This window comes from Eucyclogobius newberryi, unplaced genomic scaffold (assembly GCF_026437365.1).
Source record: "Eucyclogobius newberryi isolate DKJ021-1_F unplaced genomic scaffold, fEucNew1.0.hap1 SCAF_6, whole genome shotgun sequence".
Taxonomy (NCBI): Eukaryota; Metazoa; Chordata; class Actinopteri; order Gobiiformes; family Gobiidae; genus Eucyclogobius; species Eucyclogobius newberryi.
The window spans coordinates 12173699-12199007 of NW_027316278.1; the positions used below are offsets into that span (position 1 = coordinate 12173699).

At 39.8% G+C, this 25309-nt stretch overlaps 1 protein-coding gene across 1 annotated transcript; it reads left to right on the plus strand.

Moving 5' to 3' along the window:
- The first annotated feature begins 237 nt into the window (after positions 1-237).
- Positions 238-25309, plus strand: mxd1 (MAX dimerization protein 1). Its single transcript, XM_072432805.1, has 6 exons — positions 238-624; positions 1456-1552; positions 10308-10337; positions 17806-17920; positions 19110-19269; positions 21556-25309. Exons 1-6 carry the CDS (start codon positions 558-560, stop codon positions 21750-21752), a joined length of 666 nt encoding a protein of 221 aa, XP_072288906.1. The 5' UTR covers positions 238-557; the 3' UTR covers positions 21753-25309.

Consider the following 25309-nt stretch of genomic DNA (forward strand, 5'->3'; position numbering starts at 1 on the left):
ACTCGCTGTTCCTCATTTCTCGCCATTTTTTAACCCACCAGTTTCACTAAAGGCAAGTCTTTGTCAACGGAAAAAAGACAGCCTGACTACTTTGCAAGCCTGCTTTATTGACAAACAACCGACTCAGTGACAATTTTCCTGTTAATCTCGCCACTGTGTTCATCCAATTCAACCTTGCCTATCCTTACTTTTTTGACAACTATTTTTATTTCATGACAAGCTCTAACTCGCACTGCCACTAAACGATTCATATTGTTTTTTGGTCGTCAAGGGTCAAAACAAACCGTGCTAATTGGGATTTTGCGACTGCCCCACACGAAGCGTCTGTTTTCGAAGGAGAGCTTTTGAAGACCACTTGTGTCTGTGGAGGCATTGAACTTTTAAATACTAGCCCGGTTTTTTTGTGTGCTCATCCTCGACTCTGCAAACGCCGAGAAAAAGCAAGCCACCTGAGTCGAGGAAGCCAGAGGGAAGCCAGTGCCGGAGCAGCTTGTGTCCGCACCACGGGATCCCCTCCACCTCGGATTGTTTCATTATAATCAGTGTTATTGTTGAAAATGGCGGCGGTCGAAATGCTGCAGATGTTGATTGAAGCAGCTGAATACCTTGACCGCAGGGAAAGAGGTGAGTTTCTGCACATATGGCAGACATTTGTGTGTAGGAAGCCTGCAGACCACACCGAATACCTGACCGTTTCCGTGCAATTCTAGGTTTAATAACTAGTTTTTGCTTTGGTTATTACAATATTGTCATTTTCTCCTCCATGGGGGATTTTCTAGACTTTCTTAACGTGTCCACCAGTGTTTGTGGTCCTTCTAAAATGCATCTTGCCCTTTGCTTTTGTATTTCAAAGCATTTAATTTGATTTGAGATGAATAGAACACTACATTGTGGTTGCCCATCTCTTCAATTAAGTCTTTACCCCATCTCTATTAATATTGATGTGTTGTAATTGCAGCACAGTCTTCCTTACTGTGTCATGACACCTCCAGTTCAAAGGCTACATTTGGCACGATTGTTCTGTTCATTTGGTGTGGTTTGCATTAAAAATAGCACTAAAGGGGTTTCACAATAGTGCTGCACAATGCACTTCCCTTTCCAAATGTGCAAAAAACTCATATAACTGCACGTATGCAAACTAATTATGAAGGTTTTCCTCAAACAAAACGATAATGCACATATGTTTTAGCTGCAGGAGACATTGTTTTATGGGAGCCCCTCCTTTCCCCTCTGTTGTGGTTCCGTAGCGGGTTTATTTCAGTTCAAGATGACATCATTGTCCAGGCAGAGGGGAGAACTACAGCATAAATGTATAGAGACCGGTTCAGACGCTGCCCCGCTTAGATCGGAGCATAACCGTACTCCATAAGATCACTGTCACCACCTTTTTCCCCATGGTTTACATTTAAACATGCCAACATGTGACCGCTGTGTGTGTTGTTTATCTGTCTGCAGCGGAACATGGCTATGCCTCAATCCCACCCTTCAGCAGCAGTCAAGAGAGGGACAGCTTGAAAAGGAAAAGCAAAAGCAAGAAAAACACAAGTAGCAGGTACATTTCTTTAATGCATTTTCCTTTTTTTTTACTTTGAAACATTCTTTGTGTGTTTGGAGATACCTTTTATGTTTTGTGCAGCAAATAAGCATCAGGTTGGAGCATTTTTGCATCAAGACTCCGTCAGCGTATCGAGTGCATACATCCTCTAGCAAGACTGGACTGTACAACAAGAGCATATTATCAATACAAAGATACATATTACAATATAAGTAAGTTCTTTTAGAGTGACAATTCATTTATCACACAGCCAAACCCGACCCCCCTCCCTATCAAGACAATTTCCATAAGAATCATAAAGGCCAAAAAGGAAACCAAAACTACAACCACAATCACATGTTGCTGGTGCCCTGGGTCAAGATTAGCATCACTAATGATCGTATGCGGTGGATTATTGGAGGTCATAAAAATGTCATTGATGATAAAAAAATATCCTGTTCATTCATGGGCGGGGAAATGTACCAGATGACTATAGAACTTAACTAGAACACTAATTATCTTTTATCGTATAATCCAAACCAGTTTGTGTCACTTAAACTATCATTCACTACAGTCCACCACTCCAGTAGACGTTGGTGTTTGTTAGACTGGTCGTGCCTGCTCTGGAGATTAGTCAGTCAGGATGTATTTTGCAGTTAAGGTGAACCTGCCTAAAATAGCTTTATATATAGGTCGGTTACCTCGACTTACCCCGTGTGCAGCACCCAATGTTCACATATGCCCCATACGTAAATATAGACACTCAAGGACGTCGTCTGCATGTTGTACCAGAACATACTTAACATGTATTATGCACAAGTTTTACCTGTCGACACCTGATTTTCAAAAAGCGTGCCTTGAGATGGTGTCCAATTTGAACTAACGGATGCACACATGGAGTTATTGAATAATTTGACGTTTTGGAGTGCCCGGCGCAAACTTTTGTACCAAATAAGAACGCACAATTGTCGAATTTATAGAACCAGACAGTGGCAACGACAGTATTTGCTGCGTTATATAGCACGTTTCTTTTGGTCTGGTTTGGTAATGTATTAGTGGTGGCTTGTCATGATATATTTTCAACCAAAATAATGGGCCTTGACTTCAAAAAAGGTTGAAAACGCTGCTTTGATACAGACTTCTACATGATTTTAGTTTGAGGGTCTGAAACTGTCTATTCTCCATGGAGTCCTTATAGTTTTGCCTGGAATGTCAACAGAAGTTCATAAAACTGAGCAATTTTCCAGGAGAAGAGCAGGTGGAACAATCAAATCAAGTATATTTTTGACCATAAAATCTTGAATTGAATAAATACAAGATAAATAAATAAGTTTATACCTAACCCATCATTCGAAAACTTGCATAGTACGCCTATAATGAACAATACATTTGAATATTGCATAAATAATATCAATAATGAGGTATTACCATCCTTATTACTGATTGTAGTAAGAGACGTTCCCATTTACTGTTGAATTGATGGCGAAAACGTCTTTTTCAGCTTTCAGTAGCAAAAGCAAACAGTTTTTTCAGCTAAAATTCGTAATTCCACAATTGGTAATGAAATAAAACCGTTTTTTGCCGTTACGTGGGTGAGTGAGTGGTGCCGCCAGAAAATATGAGCGACTTTGTGGTTAAGGCACGGGCACAGAGACATTCATTTGTTTTAATAAAGCCGGCTCCACGAGTATCGTTCACTCTGCCACATCCAGCAGGTTGGTCAGGATGTCGATCTCGCCCACGTTTGTTATTATGCAATGTAAATGTGCCTAAACAATAGATCATACAAAGAGATGGGGGTGACGTTCTTTATTCCCGTGGAAACCTCAGTCGAGTAAAGGACACGGAAGTGAAGTCAAGGAGAGCGAACCAGCCACTGGACTTTCCTTCCCATGAACCCTTTTTCTACTATTCTGTTTTTTTAAATTTGTATTCCCAATGCCACCACTCACCACACCCTTATACACCAAATATATCTATACATCTAAAATTGTATCTCATGTAAGGCTTATCTACATTTGGCCACTATAAAAAAAAAAAACATTAAATCAAAAATTAAACAGATCCACTGTCCAAAAATCAAGTGATAAATCTTGCAAATTGCTAAAATGTCCTTAATATCTTTACGTACGACCGGGAAAAAAAATAAAAATAAATAAACATCACAAAATACAACCCCAGATCATTTGGCCAATCTCTATTTAAAATTGCATTGGGTTTGAACTAGGACAATAACAACACGATTTGATATATTTAACCCTAAATGTAACTTTTTTTAGTATCCCGATTATAATAGATAAGATAAGATATTCCTTTATTGTCCCACATGGGGAAATTTAATCTATGCAACGCAGGTAGGTAAATAGCAATGTCAATTCAACTTTAAACCGCTTTAGGTAGAGGTTTAGTGATGAGACAAAGGTGAAATGTCTGTAAAATATCATCTTTTACTGAAAGTTTACAACATAGCGTTTTCATTTATTTTTGGCTCTTTTTGTGCCTTTTTTCCCTATAAGCGATAAACTCGACATTCAAATTTTGCACACAACATTCACCATATTGTCTAAACCGTGTAAATATATAGAACAATTTTGAATGCCTTTGAAGTGCCGCCATGTTTATTCTTCACCTATTTTCTTTCTTGCCGTAAGCGCGCACACTTACACTCAGTTCGTCTCTTAAAGTTATATATGTTTACGCTCAGTCAGTGTTGTGTTTTCGACCTGCGTTTATACCTGCGCGGTCCGATCTGTGCGTGCAAACTGTCCAATACCGTACCGCAGTGAGATTGACCTTGTTTGATGCACCGTTTGACTGAATGACCACTCCACCGCCGTTCACGCCGCGCTCGCACTTTCCTCCTCATTACTATTCACGGACAGCAGCCACACTTCCTCATAGTAAGCCGTTATGTCCACAGTAGCGTAAGGTTAGTGCTGCTTGTGCTTCTGCAATGTTGCTCGCTTCGTGAAAAATGCAGCGACCGCATTTTATCGACACATTTTCAGCTTTTGTGATCCAACACGAGATCAAGGGGAAATGTTTTTTTTTTTTTCCAATCGCAAATGTGTTTAAATGAATCAAAATGCATGCACACATTTTAGAACTAGTCAAACGCTTCTGTCCATGAGTTTAAGAATGATGAGAAATTAGGACCGTTGCCTTTAGAAATAAACAATTTGAATGAAAATATAATATCTTCTGAATGGTGAGAAGTCCTCAAAATGTAGCTGAAATCCATGAAGCCATGAATACTCTTTAAAAAAAAAGAAAAAAAAGAAAAGAAATTTTAATAAGTTTAATTCCCGTCTTTTCTAATTGAAAAAAAGGGTGTCTCTTGTTTCATTTCAGCGCAGTAGAAGTCAGATTTATGCGACCTGCGTTCAGACTGCAGTCACTTAGTCACAGTACTACAGATCAGATTGGAATCAGATTTGGTACCACATTATGGAAGTGGCCTGGGCTGTTCACACTGTCCCTTAAAAAAGATCAGATCCAGGTCACAATTGGGCAAAAAAAAGAAAGAAATATCAGATCTAACCTGCAGTCGAAAGTAGTTCATGTTTCAACCTTCATTTGGTTGATAATGCAGTAATACAAAGTCTCAGAAATGAGAAATGATCGATTGACTAGTCGACCATTAATTTAAAAAGAATAACTGACTAGTCGACTACTAAAATAATCTTTAGTGACAGACTTAGTGATTCTTTTTGCGATTGGTCGACTTGTCAAACAATTATTTCTATCGTACACTGACACAAAAAGAGGTTTAAATATGGATAAGATAACGATTCTTATTTTCTATCAGTCCAGATTAGTCGATTACTTGCTGCAGACCCTTGTTCCTTTAGCTGTAAACCTCAAATGTGGGGCAGTGGTGTGTCTCCTAGTATGAAGTGTGAGGTCTGTGTTTCCCTAATAGCGTGCGATGCTCTTGGGGCGGGTTGAGTCGTCGTGATGCCAGCACCGACGCCATCAGTGGAGCTATAGTGACGCTCCCCTCCCCCGTGTTACTCGCCTCGCTCTTTTCCCCCTCCTCCACCCCCTTCCTGCTCTTGGCAATGGTTTGGAGAGAAGAACCAGCAGCTCCTCCATTACACAGATGAAGGGACCTCCCCCACTCGCTCCTGCATGCGTGTGCGTGCTCGTACTGGCAGCGCTCCACAGAAATCACATCCTGTCATATGTGTAGAGCAGGGAAAATGGAGGCCTTCACTGCATTGTTTACTTCAATGCATCAAAGCGGCAGACAAATGGCAAAGAAGCAGGCTTGGGACGTTGTCGTATTGTCAGTGTTTACTCATGGATTTAGCTGATAACAAAAGCGGTAATGAAATGTATAAGGAATCGTGCAGTCCTGGCCCCGTGACAAAGCCATATGTGTAGTGTAGCTCACCTGCCGCACGCCACACCTGCTCTGTTGTTCCGGAAAGTATACTCACTTTTTTCCCATTTTGTCAACGTGAAAGAAGGCTGTTTGAATTATTTGCTAAGTTATTTTAAAAGTTAGAATAAAAAGATCAAAGCACTTGCACATAAGTATTCACAGCCTTTGCTCAATACTTTGTTGAAGCTTCTTTGGCACTAATCACAGCCTCAAGTCTTTTTGAGTATGACACTACAAGCTTGGCACACCTATTTAAGGGCAGTTTCTCTCATTCTTCTTTGCTGAACATCTCAAGCTCGTTCAAGTTGGATGATGAGCATTGGTTCACAGCCATTTTCTGATCTCTTCAGAGATGTTAAAATTGGGTTCAAGTCTGGGCTCTGGCTGGGCCACTCAAGGACATTCACAGAGTTGTTCTGTAGCTACTCATTTGTTATCGGATCCTGACTAGTCTTCCAGTTCCCGGTGCTGTAGAACATCTCCACACATGATGCTGCCTCCACCATCATCATGCTTCACTGTAAGGTTGGTGCTGGTCAGGTGATAAGCGGGGCCTGGTTTCCTCCAGTCATGACGCTTGCTGTTCAAGCCAAAGAGATCAATCTTTGTTACATCAGAACAGAGTTGTGGGTTTCTCTGGGTCTATAGAGTCCTTCAGGTGCCTTTTTGCAAACCCCAGGCGGCTGCCTTGTGCCTTTTACTGAGGCTATCATAAACAGGCTACAGTTTCATAATTGCACTACCTTCCTCATCTGGAATTACCTGGTCGATTCAAGTTAATTTTAATATAATTGGTAAAACCACATACAAAACCGCTCAATTATATTTCCCATGAGGCATTTTTTATTAAGTCTGTTTCAAGGTGAACCGTTAGTGTGACCTGTTGGAAATAGGTTGCATCCCAACTCAATAATATCAAGGTTTCATCTCTGATTGAATGAGAGAAATAAATTAAATTGATATGAAGGTTAGTATCACCCAGACACCCTGGTAAACTTTCATTATAATTCTAAAATGACTTCTTGCCTCAGTTTTGTTCACTTTTGCACCACGCGCCCCCTGCAGCTCTCAGAGGCCATTGGCTGCTGAACAAAATCAAATAAACAGGCTAATTGTATTCATGATTTTCCTTATTCATACTAAATTAGCATTGATTTTGTCTTGGTTTATCCTACTTTAATTTATTTTTGACTTGACTAATATTTATGAGACAGGATTGCTGTATTTTTGGTGCGATAAAGCTGAAATTATGTTGTCAAAAAGCATATTTAAACATTACAATAATATCTACTTTGCAGGACTTAACATCTTGCTTCTGGAAGTAAATTTTCCATTATTTTTTCTCCTTGAGATTTAGAAAAAACACCCGTAAGACCTGTAATTTGGTTTGAAATTTGTTTGCAAAACTTTATATGTGTTTTTTGGACTGAAAACAACAACGTCATAGACATTTGTTAGCACAGAGCGTCCTGGGCTCCGCCGTGCCTTTTCACTCTTAATATTTGAATTGTTCCAAATCTCTATGGCCTAAATTAACAAGAAATGTACCTCTAGAATAATTGCTGAGCTCCGTGTCGTTTATAGTTTAAAATCTACTTTTGTTCAATTTCAATATTGCGTGACTCCATTGCACCCAGGTTTATCTTAGTTGGTCATTATTATTATTATTCATTATTCATCAAACTTCCTATTATTCTTAGTTAATTTACAGCGGCAACTACAAAAACGGAGAACAACCAATTAAATTCAATTATTTCAATTAATTCATTTAATTAATTCAAGGTTAAAATGCTCCCGCCCCTCACAATTAGGACTCAACCCTCCTGTTTAATCAAAGACTCATTGGCTTAAAGCACTTAGAGGCGTTTACATCACTGGTAGAGTTAATAACATGGTTGTTCTCTCTCTTTTACAACCAACAGCCTTTTCCAAGTAACTCACTGGATTTAATCAGAAGAAAGATCTCCTTAAATAGATGGTCAAACAATAGTGCAGCAGGTGACCTCTGCTGTTTCCATGCAACTGTTTGTTTGACCACAGCGTCTGGACAGATGTCAATAGTTTGTAATATGTTTGTTTGAGGAAAATAAGCTCCAGCTCTAAATTATGACTATGTTTTTTGTGAAATGCAGTAACGTTAGAAATGATTAGTAAGAGTTGTTTTTTTTAAATTATTTTTCCATTTAGTAGTTTTAGTTTATAATCTGTCCATCCTAAAAGCCTATTTTCTGCAACTTGGCCTTTCCACAAAAGCAAAGCACTACTACATTGTGCTTTGCTTTTGTGTGAATACTTAATCTCACAGTAAATGTATTATCTGTGCTTAATGTAAACATATTAGACCCTCCCTATCATTAACCATATCAGTCATACTCTGGCACCACAGGCTGAGGTTTAGTCAGGCCAGTGGATCATGTCACTGCTCTGTTATGTCACCAGTGTCTGACCCAAACAGGAATGCACCCGGGCTCAATGTGCCCAGCTCCAGAGCCCTCCAAGAGACGGCTAAAATAACAGGTCGTCCCAAGACACACAACAACATCTGCATAGAATCTATTTACAACATTTATTCTATGGACTATTGAGAATGAAAATCTTGTCAAAATCTTCTCTTATTTCCTGGTTGCTGTTCTTCCCATAATGTTGAAAAAGGTTGGAATATAAATGTTCTTCTTTAGCAGTAGTGCTTCAAAAATGTGTCTGGAAAGTTTGGTTGTCAAATGGCTGCTCAGTTCCAAAAATAGTTTGCCAGAAGCTTTACCATAGCTTTCAAAGAACATCTGCCAGGATAATCTTCTGTACTTTTGGCTTTTCCCCTTTGGGGTCAGGACACTAAAGCCTCTGACTCTTGTCTAGTAATTGCTCTCTGCCTAATGCTCTTCTGGAGCCTAAAGTCTGAGTTTGTCCAGGTTTGAGACCACCACAAATACTCTATACTAACTTGTGACTTCTTAAATCAAAATTTGTCACCAGTGAAGACAATATTCAGAACGTAATATGGATTCTTCAATGCACGTGCTGAGAGTTTTCTGAATTAGAAATGACTCATTCAAAAATATTTGGTAATTTGTCAATGCAAAGTCAAAGTAATCCCTCATGTTCACTGTAGAAAAGGATCCAAAGATGGCCATCTCTGTTTTAGAAATCAAGACGTTTCGACTTCCGTCCCAAAGTTTCCATGCCTAATTTTAGGGCAGGGTTCAGTTATAACTCCTCCCTTTGGGCAGGACCAATCTGAGCTCCGGAGAGTATGATATAAATGCTGCTGCTCAAACCAACTCCATCAGATTGAAAATGACTTTTGGATCAAGGTCGAACATCTTCATTTTTTAAACCGAGTTAAGATCACTCCCTTTGAAACCTTTACCACTGTCCTCCAGGGCACTCTCGAAAAAGGTTTTAATCTCAATGGATTTTTTTCAGTTTAAATAAAGGTTAATACATATTTGACAATGTAAAAACTAATAATTTGCTATTGTAAAAAATATATATTTTGTTAATTAGCTTGAAACAAATAATCAATCAATGAATCAGTCTGTTCTAATTTCATGCAAGTCTGTTGTGCTGGATTTTAAAGTTTTAAAAATAATTCAGAACATCTCTAGTCTAGACTAGAGAATTAGTATTGATAACCGTATAACGTTATGGCACAAGAGCTTGGGTCGTGGTCCAGAAAAGGGGGCGTGTCCTGCCGAGACGGTGACCGAGCACAGCCATCCGGACAGGAGCTAAGATTAGAGGCGGTCACAGTGAGGTGAAGGAGAGGGGATCCTCTTTTCTGGGTTTTGCCCCGGCCACAGCCCACCTGCCCCGATTCACACACAACCAACGTCCAAAAACTGCACTTGACCCAGTTTTTCACTTCAGGCCTGTGTTATGTCACTGACGGCATTATATGGTATTATATTCTTCAAACAGACACACTAAATGTCTACATTTCAGATGACATTTCCTTTACATAGTTTGTTCTGAATGTCTTGTATTTGGACATTATGGGTCAATCCAAGACACTAAGCACTGGAACGAAAGAACATGTGAATAAAGTCCAGTGGATAATGACTGGACTTGAGGCGCCTGTGCTGTTTCTAGTTACTGTTACTATGTTTACCCTTGGAGCACAAGCCTCATACGATCCTCCTGCTCTTAAAAAGCCCACACCTCCTGCTCGACTATTGCTGCTTCTCGCTTCGATGATATTTGTAAAAATGTGTATTTTCATTTGGTCAGGCCTTCTGTTCACTCACTCCCACGCTGTTTTTTCCCCTGCAGTCGAGCCTTGGACTGCGGCATTGGGGACCTGTCATTGTTAATGCCTTGTACAGTGCTCTATCATTAAATGTTATTTGCCCTTTAAACTTAACATGTGTTTTTCGCTTGTCTCCACAGGTCTTCGCACAATGAAATGGAAAAAAACAGGTATGTAGTGACATGAGTATCTCTATTGGGGAAAATAATACATCATTTTATAAGAAAGCATGACAACAATGGTGGATCAAAGCCCATACTCATTGTAGAGAGACTATTTTGTTGAGTTTATGTAATGTATGTAGCCAAAAAGGTCCATAATCTTTGAAAAATGACCACAAAAAAATGAGAAAAGTTTTAAGTCCTTCGTATTTTTATTTCTTTTCATCAAGTTCAGTCCAGACCAAGTCCAAACCAAGTTAAGACCAAGTATAATCCAGATCCAAAGTCCAGAGGAGGTCCAGTTCCTCCTCTTGTGTAAAAAAAAATATGACTTGAAACTTAAAACTTGAAAAAAATATAAATGTCAGCTTTGGGGAATTATTTCATTATTTTCCACAGTTCAACATTAAAACTTGCTTTGAAATCTAAAGTTAACAAATTGATAATGTAACACGTTGATGGAAAAGGACAGAGAAAGCGCCGGAGGCCTGGGCGGAGATGACGTGCACTGTTCATAACCATCTATACAATAATTTAAAAACGCTTTACTGTAAGGAAGTAATGACAAGTGATTACAAGCTGCTCGTGTCACTGATATTATAATTACATAACCGAGACCAACGTCAATCCACTCGCTGTAATTTGAGTCGAAGGGACCAGAATTATCTGACGGGATAAATCCGACTTGGCACGGGAAAAGTAATCTGTGCCAAAAACGGCTTCAAAACACCAGTGCAGGCATTTCACTGTGAATAATACGATTGATAGAGTTGTCCTAAGTGTAAACACGCGAGCGCAATCTGTAACGCGTCAAACTTAATGCTCCTACCGTCACATCGTTCAAACAATTCAGGGGGAAGAAGTAATTACCAGGAAGAAGTCAAGAAACGCACCAAAACAATCAGAACAACAGTTTAGTGGTTGCTATGGAGAGCTAATCCAGATATATAAAAGTGCCCTGTTGAACTTTGTAGCACCAATCCGAGATTAAATGACTCTTTATGGGATTTCTGACCTTCATTTTAATCATGTTTTTGTTGAAGACCTCTTATATTTAGTCCTTCTCCCTCTGCACAGCTTAAAACACTGACCTGCCACAGCTTTGTCAGCCCTAGATGTGTAAAAAATATGAAAATTATTCTGCAAAATTCAAACATTGAGTGTATCGTCTAGGATTTAAATGGTTAAATTCACAGGAAGTAGAGCTGATTAGAAAGAAAACAAAAATGTCTAGTGTAATCTTCAAATCAAGAACATTTAAAGTAATATTTCTGCAATTTTTTTCATGTTATGGTTGATTCACGTTTTGTGCGATATTTGATCCTCTACCAAGACAAGTACAGTTTGGCACATCCCTCATGCATTGTTATTGTTTTTTGTCAATATCGCCCGACCCTAGTCATACACCTTCACTACATTTGTTCTGATACATATAAACTTCATATAAACATGGCAGCTACAGTTAATAGTTTGGACCTGGGGATGGGCGTATAAAACAAAAATGAATGATGATATAGTTCTCCCAATAACGAGTTTCAGACAATATGATTGATGATCAACAGAAATGTCTTTGAACGTATTTGTTGAGATGAAAGTATCAGACAAATGCAATGTCTCTTAAATGAATCACAAAAGTGCAGAAATATCACCTTTTACTCCTGTGAACGTTTATAACAAAGCATTTTTTTCCCAGTCAGCTCTTTTTGTGGCATTTTTACCATAAACCATATGCTTCAAAACAACATTTACAAGATTATCCAAATCTTGAAATATTGCCCACTAGGCCTTTGCTAAAATATCAAAATATTGCTATATTGTGAGACTTAATTCTGTGATACAGTATTGATATAATCTGCTGCTATTTCAATATATCGCCATGAGTATTTTATTTGTTGTTGTGTATTTTACTACATTATTTTGTGACAGCACTACAATTTGGTCGAATCTTTACAGAAAGGAAAAGTGTTCATGCAAAATATTAGACATATTGATGATTTTGATGATTTAAATGGGCGTATTTCATATTAGGTTTGTGCAGGTAGTCATTTAAAAAATAAATACTGTTGTTAAAAAGAAATACTGTTTGTAAAATGCATTTGGATCTTAAAAAATAGTGACATATCACAGAATATCACGTGCAATATATCGTTTATCGCACGTACAGCAAAATCTTGATGCCGTAAGGTGATTCCCGGCCTCTGCTCACCTCTACTTGGACTTGTACATGTTTCAGTCTCTAATAAGTCTCTGGTTCAAGTGCCACAAGTCAAATTCGTTCTCGTCTTTGTTCCCTGCCGCTCGAAGCCACCACCCCGTGCTAGCTGATCCAAACTAGCCCTGTTTGAATAATACATGGCACCGGGGGATCCAGCTCCGCGCGCATCACACTTCTTTACAAAGCCTCAGAGCTCGACTCTGGTCCAGAACCTGCCGTGCCACAACTCCAGACGCATCGCCCGCTTTTCCTGCCAGTTTCTCTCCCACCACCAAGTCCGATGGCGTAGTAGTAAATGACTCAGAGGAGACCCAAAGTATTCACAGCAAAGCCAACAGCAACCACCCCTCCCCCTCGTCCCGCTTCTGCTCGACTTAACACAAGAAAAAGCAGCGTTGGACTCTGTTTACACAGCAACACTGGTCAGGAAAACGTTGCATTCACGCTAAATTTGATCTGCGTTTGGACGTAACATGATCAGGTGAAACCATCGTAGCTGTGAAAAGCGGCAGGACACACTTGGGCATGTTGCGATATATAGTGTTGGTAAGGGGCAAATACCGGACGATTTTAGGATGACAGACGTTTTTTTTTGTGTGTGTCCAGTCTCTGTGTGCCCATTTGCATGTTTGTCCTCACCAGACTTGTCTTTTTCAACAACTTTAAACAACTAGGCTAAAAATATATATCTGTAGGTTTAGGCAATCGTGCAACAAATTATTTATCAGCCACAGCCAAATAATAATAATAATGGTGGTGTTCTCTAAAGATGCACTGCACTACACAGCAGAAGAAATCCAACTTCCTGTTTACAACTTTGAAGATGACTTTTAGTGCTTTTCTGGGACATCTCTGTCAAACACTAAAGTAAATGTATGTAATTATACATATTTTACAGCCTCCTGTCCCCAAAGAAACTCCATTTCCCATATTCAATGAAAACGTAGCTTGTCGCTGTGTAATAAAGACGCCAATCCAATATTAAACATTGCAGATTTGTGAAAACTCCGGCCCTCAGAGCGATCGCATTTACACAAAGGACTCTTCAATATATCTCAAATAAAATACATTCACTAATACTGCATGAATTATTCGCTTTGAAGTCTAGAATAACCCATTTTTCTTCTTGAAGCTATGAAGCCGTTCCCTCTAAATGCAAAAAAATGCAAAATAGCAGCGATCAAAGGCAAATTCAAACATTTGGAACAGGCGATTAGTGTTTGTTCGTTTGAAAATATTCACAAGTATCTCCAGAATTCTAGTCAGCATTAGGCTATTGTCCAGTTTGTGCACCGCCAAAGCTCTTAGTTGTTGTTATTTGTTGACAACAAAGCTGGAAAGGACTGGAGCTCAATTGTGACGGCCCACCGCTCGATGAAAAGTAAATTAAATAAATGTTTCCCTTACACTTTCCAGAAATGTGGTAACAAAGAGAATACCCTGCTATAAACTATTTAAAATCTGTTTCAGAAACTTAAAATTCTGCTAAATATTTTAATAACTTAGCGGTTTATCAAGTTTTACATGTGTTTTTTATGACTAAAAACAACCGTGTTAGTCACCATAGCCAGTCAGCCTCTGCCACGCCTTTAATATATGCATTTTTCTGAAAGCCTATGGCAAAAACTAAACTAAACTTTGAAATGGCCGTTGAGCTCCACAAACTGTTGAAAGTGAATGACGTCGCAGAAGCTCAGTGTAAGGTTTTGTTCCCCCCAAATGTCGTCCATTCAGCTGTAAACGCACAACTGAATTTCTCTACATTGCTCTCTTATTCAGTAATGTCAAATAGTCACATTTCTGCTGTGTTCTTCAGTGCAGTGATACTGTATTTGCATATATTTGTTTATTTAAAAAAGGACAGTGCAAATCAATCAACATCACAATCAATGCAAATGTGCCAGAGTTTGCCGATTTGGGCTTATTTTCATCAGTAGTCGCCGTGCCAGATGTAAAAAGGCGCCCTAGGAACATATTAAAGTTTAAAAAAAAATAAACATACACATCAAGTTAAATAATGTTCTACTTTTAGCTCGCCTTATCACTACTTTGTACGTGTGCATGTCTGTCTAATGAGCCCCACCTTTGCCGTGTTTCTGCTAGCTTTGGCTGTACACTGTTACTCTCAGGGTTCAAAGGTCATGTCCCGAGGTACGCAGGAGGCCGCCTGCTGCTCCCTTAGTCTGCTGACCTTGGATGTTTTAGTAGGTGAGAGGCTAGAGAGGAGCCGCTGGAGGTTACACACGAGTCACGAGTGTTTTTTTGACATTTCTGCTGACACAAATGTAGAATCTGTGAAATGTGGCCCAGTTGTTTTACAGGCTGAAGCGATAGTACACGCCCCTGTTGACACTGCACTGACCTGATCTTGGACCTGAGTAACCTGTTACAGAGGTGTTTGCGATTGTTCTTGATGCAGAACAATATTCAGATGATATTGTAACGATGTATCAGGAATGTGCCAAATGTGGTTCTAAATGTCTTTAAAGAGCAGGTTTAACAGGGCAGAAATGTCACTTTTTACCCTTGTTTGGGAGACTGTATTCTCAATATTCTTATTTTGCATCTCTCCTAAACTACCAGCATGATATTATAATTTAGTTTGTAGATTTTAATGACATTCTGCAGTAGGTGCTGCTTTGGTGGAAGCTCATAATGTATATGCCTACTATTTATAAAGCCTAGTTTGACTGGGGTTTATTGTCAATTGGTTTATTTTAGGCTTATGCATTTTCTTTGCCTTCTATTAAATGTATTTAGAATTTGATTTAATTTAATTTAATGTTAGGCCTATAGAGAATTTAAAGAAAGACAATTATCTCATTCCACCTTATGCTCTTACTCTGCACAAAAAGCAAGAATCAGAAGTAAACTTGCTTCATAATAATAAATGTTTTTTCAGTTTGAATGCCCGAGCTGCTGAGTGACAGCGTAGAAACGGGGGGGAATGGGCGGAGCAGGGCGGCTGCCTTATGTCTCCTCAGGAGACGTGAACTGGGTTACACTGTAAGACGTGTGCTGCGGCTCTTGTAGCGCGCTCAAGGAACAAACATACAACGTCTGACCTGGAGCGTTAGATTGCTTTGCTTCTGTTTTATCGGTCAAACCTCATGTGACCTGCTTTGTTCATCCTCAGTGTTTAACAAACAACGTCTCTCCCCAATGATCCTCATTATGCCAGAACAGACCTGGGCATTTCCATGTTATGTAATGACAATCTGCATGCCCTTTGGACTGTCTGAGCTAGAGCGCCGTGTTACTGCTTTGAATATGTGCGTGCATCGCGGGATCTTCAAACATACAAATTGGAAGAGGATATTTGTATCAGGGAAACACAATATCTTGCCAAAATATACTTTAAGTCCTGCATTTGCCCTTGTTATTATCGTTATAATTGATGCATGTTTGTTCAACGTATTACACTATACTCTGGGTTGATGAAGTCCTGGTTTAGTTAAAGGTTAGTTCAGTTTTTGGCCTAGATTTGACCTAGTCCTGATGGTTGGGAACAGTTTTTTTTTTTTTTTTATTGTGCCCTGATTTACAATTTTCTGATAATATTTATATTGACAATCCATCTGAAATATGTTTAAACGTTTCTGTAAACATCATTATCGAGATCCAAGTGACATAAAACCTGAATTAAATAACATACCTTTGCTTCGAAGATTACACTACACTTTATATCGTGACATCCCTATTGATTCTGTTAATATGAAGTCCTGATTTTGGCCTTGTTGAAAACTTTTGGCCGCGTCTAAAGGGATGAGCGCAGTCAAATGAATCTCTCCACACATTTGAATGCATCACTTCCGCACCAGAACAGAATACGCTGAAGCTGCTGCTGCCGGCCCCAAAACCAGTGAAAGCACACGCCCACCCTCCCCGGGCTCAGACACGTACGCACCGAGCCGCCCAGGAGGGTGTTGTGTAACAGCAGGTCAAGTGCTCACAGACGCCCACCTCGAATCCAAACAGCTGCCAAAGCTACCATAAACCTGCAGCACGAGGACGGCCAGAGGAGAAGAGAACTCTGGCCCGTTAAATATTGAACTAAACACTTCAGGGTTGTGACGTGATGACTGCTAACAGAAAACATATGAGTTGTTATTAATGTTTGCTTTGTTTTAGATAATACTGGAGGGGGAGAAAATGTAGATAATATTGTGTTGTTTTGAAGATCTGCAACTTTAAATATTGAGTATTTATATTAGAAATGCTACAAAAAGAGCTGACAAAAGTTATGTTGTAAACTTTCATATAGCAGTGTAGGTGATATTTCTGCACTTCTGTGATTTACTTCTGATGATTAAACCTCAATTAATAAGTTTAAAGACAAATTTTAACAAATGTCTCTTGGTTTGACTTAATATCATCTGACTATTGTTATTGAGATACTCAAAAAACATATCAAGATATTCATTTCTGTCGGTACACACTTAATAATACCATATTCACAAACGTTTAGGACCTGTTTCTTGCCCGTATCTAAGTCCCTGCTCTTTAAAGTTTATTGTTGTGTGGCAACATTGAAATGTTCTAACTCTGATTCAATAATGTTGTTTGGAAAAAATCTGGAAAGTCAGCACAGATAGTTCCCATGTCATGTGTGTATCTTCCAGTTTATTTAAATTCAAATGATCTTTATTTGAATAAGATAACAAAGGTCAGCTGAGGCTGAGGTGCAGAGCAGAGCAGAGCCAGTTTATCAAAGCAAAGTCCATTTATTACCTATTCAATAGTTATTTTATTATATTAGTACATAAAAATATATCAGCTGAAAACTTGATACTGTAAATTCATATGTATATTTATTTTATTAAAAATTAAACAATGCCGTACAAAACAAACCGAGACAACCGTGTCATGCAACAATAATTGTGAATAATACTTAACACAATCAGACAAAAAACATAATGGGTAGAGATTTGTGGTTGAGTATGTGCAATGTGTGTGGAGAAATATATAAAATAAGAATAACATTGATAATAATGAATCATATTAAGAGGGAAAACATTCGATCTCCATCATTTTCACCACCACACCAATTAAAAGACATTTAATTGTTTAATAATGTTACAACTAAAATAAATTCAGACTTTAGACTAGACTTTGGACTGTGGGAGGAGATGGAAGAGATGCTGAAGCAGGACACGCAGTAGAAGAAAATTAATATATTATGAGACAATTGTGAATGACGAGCACAAAATTGCCTCCTAAATTCACGCTTTGATTCTCTCTCTCTTTTCATTCCCACCACAGACGAGCACAACTACGGCTGTGTTTAGAGAGATTGAAATCTCTCGTTCCGTTGGGACCAGACGCGAGCCGGCACACCACGCTGAGCCTGCTCATGAAGGCCAAAGACCACATCAAGGTGAGGAGCGCACTTGGACACGCCACGGCACGTCCATATCAGGCCGAGCGTGGGAAGTGTGAGTGATGAGTGTCATCAGTCTGTCTGGAACGTGGTCAGAGCTGTTAAGCATCTGGACACGGAGCGTTCTTTATCGGACATTTGTTTGTTTGTAAGGAGGAAGAAACTATGAACAATTGCCATGTACTTTCTCCGATAACATGGAAAGTAACAAAGTACAACGTAAAAGTAATTTACTTAAGTAGAATTTACAGGAGATACTTTTCACTTTTACTTCACGACATTTGACAGGAAGTATCTGTACTTTCTACTCCACTATATTGTTGTACTGGACTGAAAAGTAGAAAGTACTTTTCATATGGTTTTAGAAGTTATTTTTGACTCATTCTAAAGGTTTTGAGTTCAAGCTCCAGCTTTAATCAATCAAAAATACATAAAGTTCACAGGGAAGGTTAAGCACTTGATTGGAGTTTCTACAGCACAATCCTTTATCAGAATCTCTTGCTTTGCTTGGCATGCTTCGTGACATGGTGTGTGAACCGCACAGGCTGTTCCTTTGCAGGGTCTATACAGCAAAGCAAACAAACTCAGTTTTCCCCATTTTACATATTTGTGCTGCAGTTTTCTGTGCCATTCCTACAGTCACGGGAGAGATGGAATTACCTCATGTGCCAGTGACTTCATGTGGCCTGTGCCTTTCATGGTAATTGCAGTGGAATAGTTTTAAAAACAGCTTTAAAGGGGACATATAATGCTAAATTGACTTTAATGAGCTTTTGATCATGTTACAACGGTGTTTCTTCATCGTATGTTTTACGTTTAATTTTGATTCCTGAATGTTTGAGTACTCCTGTATTCCTGTCCCCGCCTACATCCCTGTACTGAAAATAATCCTGCCACTTTTCAAAAATAAAAACATGTAAATGAAGATCTGCTGCTTGTTAGAGTGAAATGCTACGATGAAAAGGCGGGGCTCATCACTATGAAGATTCTGCCGTTTTGAACAGGAAGTCAATGAACCGGTTTCCATTACTTGTCGTTTTACATCAATGTTGCAGTTTACAATGAACAAAATATAAAATGATGAGCTATTTATGTTGAGGACCTGAAAAAGCAAAACATGACTCTTTTCATATGAAGCTTTAGGTTTGACTTGAGTGTAAATATCCTGTTTGAACTGTGTGTGCAGAGGTTGGAGGAGAGCGATCGGCGAGCACAGCACACTTTAGAGCAGCTCCAGCGAGAGCAGCGACACCTGAGGAGACGCCTGGAGCAGCTGGGGGTGGAGCGGACACGCATGGACAGCACCGGCTCCACCCCGGCCTCCGAAAAGTCCGACTCCGACCAGGGTGAGACACACTGACCTTAAGTGCAGAGGACAGGGTTCTCGTGTTTTTTCTATTTATTCATTCGTTGGGTGGGATAGTTCTGTGGTAAATGTATATCATAGTTTTACATCGCTCAAGTGGCAGTTTGTGAAGAAATCCTCATTGAGAGGTTTCGACTTCCATTTCAATTCAATCTCCAAATCTGATCTAAGAAACTGCACTTTATGCTGCTCTGATAAAGCCCTGCCCTCAGGGAGGAGGCTCACCTTAAACTAACCTGCCTTTGAACCCTAAACCTTTTGGATGGAAATCGAAACATCTTGAATTTTAAAGCACTGACTACCTTTGAATCATTTTCTATGATAATGCGTAACCCCAGCATAAACTTTAATTTCTCTTAACTTTAAACCAAGTTATTGATCTAATAATGAAGGATTTACCTAATGGGAGCGAGATGTGCAAAAGGTTCCCATGAATTGAATTTGTACACAGATTTTAGTCTCCACAATGTGAGGAATAATCCCTTACACACGCACACACACATGCGTACACACACACACGCACACACACATGCGTACACACACACACAGGGAGGGAGGGAAAGAGGCTGAAGAACATGTTATTCCCCAGTAAGGAGGTTTCTAAACTCGCTCAGCTAATCCTGGAGTTTACAGGTTTCATGGCTCCGTTTTACAGTCACAATACTTTAGATTTCAGACTCTTTGCTTTTGTTTCTGCTTTTAACACATTCCACCTGTTAATCCTTCTCAGTCACATCTTTATCCCCCTTGACCAAATCTATTGACTACAGTCCAGTTACTAGGGTGAAACTGATTCAGGCTTAACCATATGGCATTTCAGAAATTCTAAAATATTATTCAAAAGAGTATAGTTTGTTTAGATAAATAAATAAGAACTAACTATTATATAAACTATTTTACAGGTTCTGGTGGAAAAACTCAAGGATTTAGACTTTATTGTATTTAGGGTCAAACCAAGGCAGGTTTTAAAAGACTGAAGAGTAACTTTAAGACAAGAAAAGCCCAAATTGTTCACACTTAGACCTTTGGTTCCCATGGAAACACCTTGGGGTCCAGAGTGATGGAGAAAGTGTTGCTCAAAAACAGCCTTTTGTCCTTTAATGAAGCTGTCACTTTACATAACTGTCACTATGGAAACAAAAGACTTTTTCATTAACCACAGTTACCCAAACATTTCAAGACAAGACGAGGCGAGGCATTCTCAGGCATTCTGTGTTATCTAAACATTGAAACAGATGCACTGGCACTGGTTCCTCCCACACAGTTCCTCTTTTAGCTCGTAGGCGTTGAAAGGGTGGAGCTGGTACTCTCATTGTGGGATATTCATGAGTCAAAGTCAATTTACATGTGGGTTTTTGCTCATTCTTGATCTCAGCACATCATTTCGGCTCATTAAATATACTATCTGTCACCACAAGTCTCTATTCTAGTAAAGGTTTGGCCCGGTAGCGACATTTACTTGTTTTTACCAGACATTTCAACCCTGGAAAAATCTAAATTGGTGCTTACTTTTTAGTAAGCACCAACCCATAGTCATTAACATTTAGATTTGATGAGTGTTTCGACCGTTCTGATGACAGCTATTGGGGTCTATACTTGGCCAAGATGATTCTATAACACTTCATGACCAGTTTTGTCCAATTTAGTCCATTAGTATCAGGATATTGAACACATTTTGAAGCACGATATATTGCTACAGAAAATATCTCCATAAACGATTATATTGAAACTACTTTATACCAGTGACACACTATTATTACAGTAAGAACCATATCGTAATGAAAACATGCAATGAGTGAATAGCACAATAAAACCCACAAGTGGTTACCGTATTTTCCGGACTATAAGTTGCACTAACCAAAAAATGCATAATAGAGAAGAAAAAAAACAACGCATGTTACACTGGAGTATAACATGCGTTTGCAAGTGTGAAAATAACAAATAATATCACATATAAGTCGCTCCGGAGTGTAAGTATAAATATATAAGTATAAATATAAGTATAAGTCGCACCCCGGCGAAACTATGAAAAAGGGTGCAATTTATAGTCCGGAAAATACGGTAGTCAATAATAAGTTGTCCATAATTGAAGTTACTTATTTTACTCTCCACAGCTCAAATGTTTATTTTTTTTTAAGTGCAAAAAAACATTGCCAACGATAAATATTTGATATATTGTACGATAAGTCGATACAGTAATTACAGTGACAGGTCTATGTATTAAACGACCCTGATTCTAACCCCGGTGTGTTCTCCCCCCGCGCAGAGGACCTGGATGTGGACGTGGAGGGCACGGACTTCCTGCTGGGTGACCTGGAGTGGAGCACCTCGAGCGTGAGTGACTCAGGGGACGAGCGGGGCAGCCTCCGGAGCAGCTGCAGTGACGAGGGCTACTCCAGCGCCAGCCTGCCCCACCTGCAGAACGCTCAGGAGAGGCTCAAGCCGATCCTGCTCGCCTCCTAATCCCCCAAACCGAGCTCCTCCCCCCTCCCACAAATAAAACGACAAAAAAAAGCCAACAACAACAACGTCCCGCTCTTTCGCCCTCGTCTCGTACCCTGCCTCCCTCCAGGGCCGACCACGTGTGCCCCTCGACCCCTCAAGTCCGCACACAGACTTCCATCCATACTTTCGAAACGCCTGCCACGTTAAGTTTCGCACGGTGTCGCCCGCTCGCTCAAAGACGTCGGTCACATCTCCCGCCCTCGCTCTCCCCGCGTCCGTCCAACCGTCTATTTGTCCGAAAACACAACTTTCCAGCCAGAGAATGTTACCACACAATGTCCCACTGCCTCTTTTTCTACGCCTCAAGAGCCGTCCGTGGGAAGCACTTATGAGATTCACCCCGGAGCGTAAACGCGCACACACACACACACACACACACACGCTGATTGAGATCAGATCCCCGAGACAGCTTTCCCAAAGTTAACTCGCAGACAACATCTCCGCGCGGGACTTTTGCACTTCAGCTTTTGTAAAACGTCATCTTTTACTGCCCCAAAATGTTGTCGGCATTCGCAGGCGTCATCGTTGTGTGAGTCTCGTGTTGACAATAAGCTAGACTGTTGACAGCAATACGCCCCGGGTACAAAAGCCCGGCAACTCGGGCGCCCAAAGTGTCTCCTGACCCTCCTTGTAAATGTCCACACCAGCTATTCAAAAGCAAAAAAAAAAAAACTACGAAAAAACCACGAAAAAGTTTTAAAAATAGTTGTGCAGCATGAGATTGTGAAGGGGCTTGGGTTTTCGGGGTAGATTTTATTGTATTCTCCTCTCTCTGAAGACTGTGGCGCTCATCCGATAACCCCGAGTGTACCGTACGTCCTCGCTCGCCTCTCGGCCTCTAGCGGTGACGGCGCGTACGACAAACGTCAAGAGAAACATTCCACTAAAGCCGGGGTTCAGAGCGCAAGTGCGACGCAGTTTAGCGTGGCATCGTTTTCCCCCTCGCTCGAGCTGCGATTTGTGGAACGCAACCGACGCCAACGGTCGCGTACGATTCAACGCACGACTCGATTCAGAAAGCCAACGGGTTTGTCTGCCATCGGGCTGCGGTGATATCGACGCTTTCAATGGGCGAAGGAAAACGCGAATTAATGTGGATGAGACAAAAGCGAGGGAGAATGCTAAAAGTCTTATCGCGTCCTCTTTACTTTGCGCTCGTCTCGTACACAAACTAAACCATGCCATGCTAGTGCGCCGTCTCATAGCGCTTGTCAAATCTTTTGGCTTGTTTCATAGTAGAAGGCAGGTGCATTATCGCTCATGTTGGATGTACTTTCTGCCTGAAGCGAGTCGGCGAGCGGCGGGACAGACAAATAACCGGGCTTTACGGAGCGAACGCGCAAACGACGCCGTGAAATAATCCGTTTTGCGTTTTTCAACAAAAAATAAGCCTCCGCGGATGTCATATTCTATCCATCCATGACTTGCCTTCATGATAGCTATTTATTGTTTTAGCAAAAGAGAAACTTTTAATGTAAATAGTTGGAAGAAAGAGAGATCTCTATGTCTATCAACAAATGTATTTATTAGCAACACTAAATATATAGAAGATATCTATTTAATTAGTCTTATAACTTATGTTCTTGTGTGGTTGTTGAGAGGTTTTTCTAAATGTTCTTTGTATGTTTGCACAGCCAAGTGGATTATTTAGTCTACAATTGTGCCTCCTGGCTTTGCTATATGTTCACGATTCAACATGGTGCTCCTATTTACAGAAGAAATATATTGTTTTCTTTGTGGTTGATTGGTTTTCTTTTTCGAAACGTCTCCTGTCTCTAATCGAGTGGGGCAAAAAACAAAACAAGACACAAAAAAAAGCTGTAAAATGTGAGTTTAAAAAATACAAAAGAGAAGGAGACGAGCTGGTGACGCAGACGGAGAAGGTGCTTCAAATATTATGATTGTGTCGGAGGTAGACTTCCAACGTCGACCTCAAATGTCCAACGTTAGCCGGTCTTTGTAAGCGCATGAAGATGATACGCCAAAAAAAAAAAAGACAAAATATTTATTATATCAGAATCTATATAAATAGGATTGTTTAGTTTAGGGTGAATTTGCTGCTTTTTTGTTGTTAAAGTGTGTAGCCTAACACTAGAGGCGAAACTGTATTGATGCGAGTGGGCAGGTGTCTTCAAAGAGATCACATTTCTTGCCTGTTTCGTCACTGTCCTCAGAGAGATACGTTCAGGGGTGGGAAAAAAAAGAGAAAAATGTGGAAAAATAAAGGGTAGGGTAAAAATTTAAACAAGAATATATTATGATTTTTTTTTTTGGTTTGAAAATGCAAAAAAAAAACGTATAAAGCTTATTGCGTCATGTATAAAGCACTGTGCGTGGGGTTTCGGTTTGTCCATCTGCAGTCTCGTCTTCCGCCCGCGTGAATGAAAGTGTTGAGCGTGTGTGCGTGGTCGTTCCTCCCACTCGTGCCGCCTGAGCTACGAAAGCGCAGGCACAAAATAGGGACGTTAGAAAAAAAATAAGAATTAAAAAAAGACCGGTTCTCGCCAAGCAACCTGGTACAGTTTAGCGTCGTGGAGCACTTGACGTCACAGAGACTCCGAACAGGCCTCTGGGTGGATTTGAACACTACAATATCAACCAATAATGCCATATTAACCATGTCCTATTTTAGTTTTGTTCTGCGTTTCACCAGCAGTTCATATTCTCAGCCGTGGGAAAGGCACGGAAAACAAATCCGACTTACAAACTGTACCACTTTGCTCCGGGTTTAGCCCCCACTGCACAGACGAGCTGTCAACATCTGCCCCTTTGTGGAAACTTCTAACAACGAACAAGCTTAAGACACAGGCACTTACAGACGCACTTCTTAAGCATCAGGGCATCTTGTGTTTTTAAAGCTTTTCTTTATTTGCGTAGCATACCGTAATAACACAAAGTGGCTGTTTATAATGCCTTAAGCCAATTTAAAACCTATGAACACAAGTTTGAATTGTGCTTATGTTTGTCAAAAACTCTTATTTACCCATTATCAGAACAATATGAGCATTTCTGGCATTGGAATTGAATTATTGAAAAGAAATGTATTCGTGATACAAAACAATAATGTGGCGATAAAAGTATTAGTTTAGTTTATATTGCGACATTTGATGTAACGTTATTGTTCTTGGAAATCAAATATACTTCTATGTTACTGTTAGTTTCTAATGTTTATTTACATCGGACACATTGTCTAAACTTTATTTATTTTTAAATCGAGCTTGTATGAACATGGCTTTCATCTTGTCTCAGGCGTGGTGCATTACACAGCTTCATACCACTAATACCGTCATAGACGCACCACAATGATCCAAATGTCTGTATGTTATTGTTGAACAATAATAACTCAAAGGTGGACGTTTTAAGCACTTATTTTTTAAGAACGGATTAAACTAAAAATGTCATGGGTTGAACTAAAACACATTGGAAACAAATTGTTGAATGCAAGAAAGAATGCATTTTATATACTTGCCAGTCACATTACAGAAATAAACATTTGAAACCCTTGTTTACCAGCC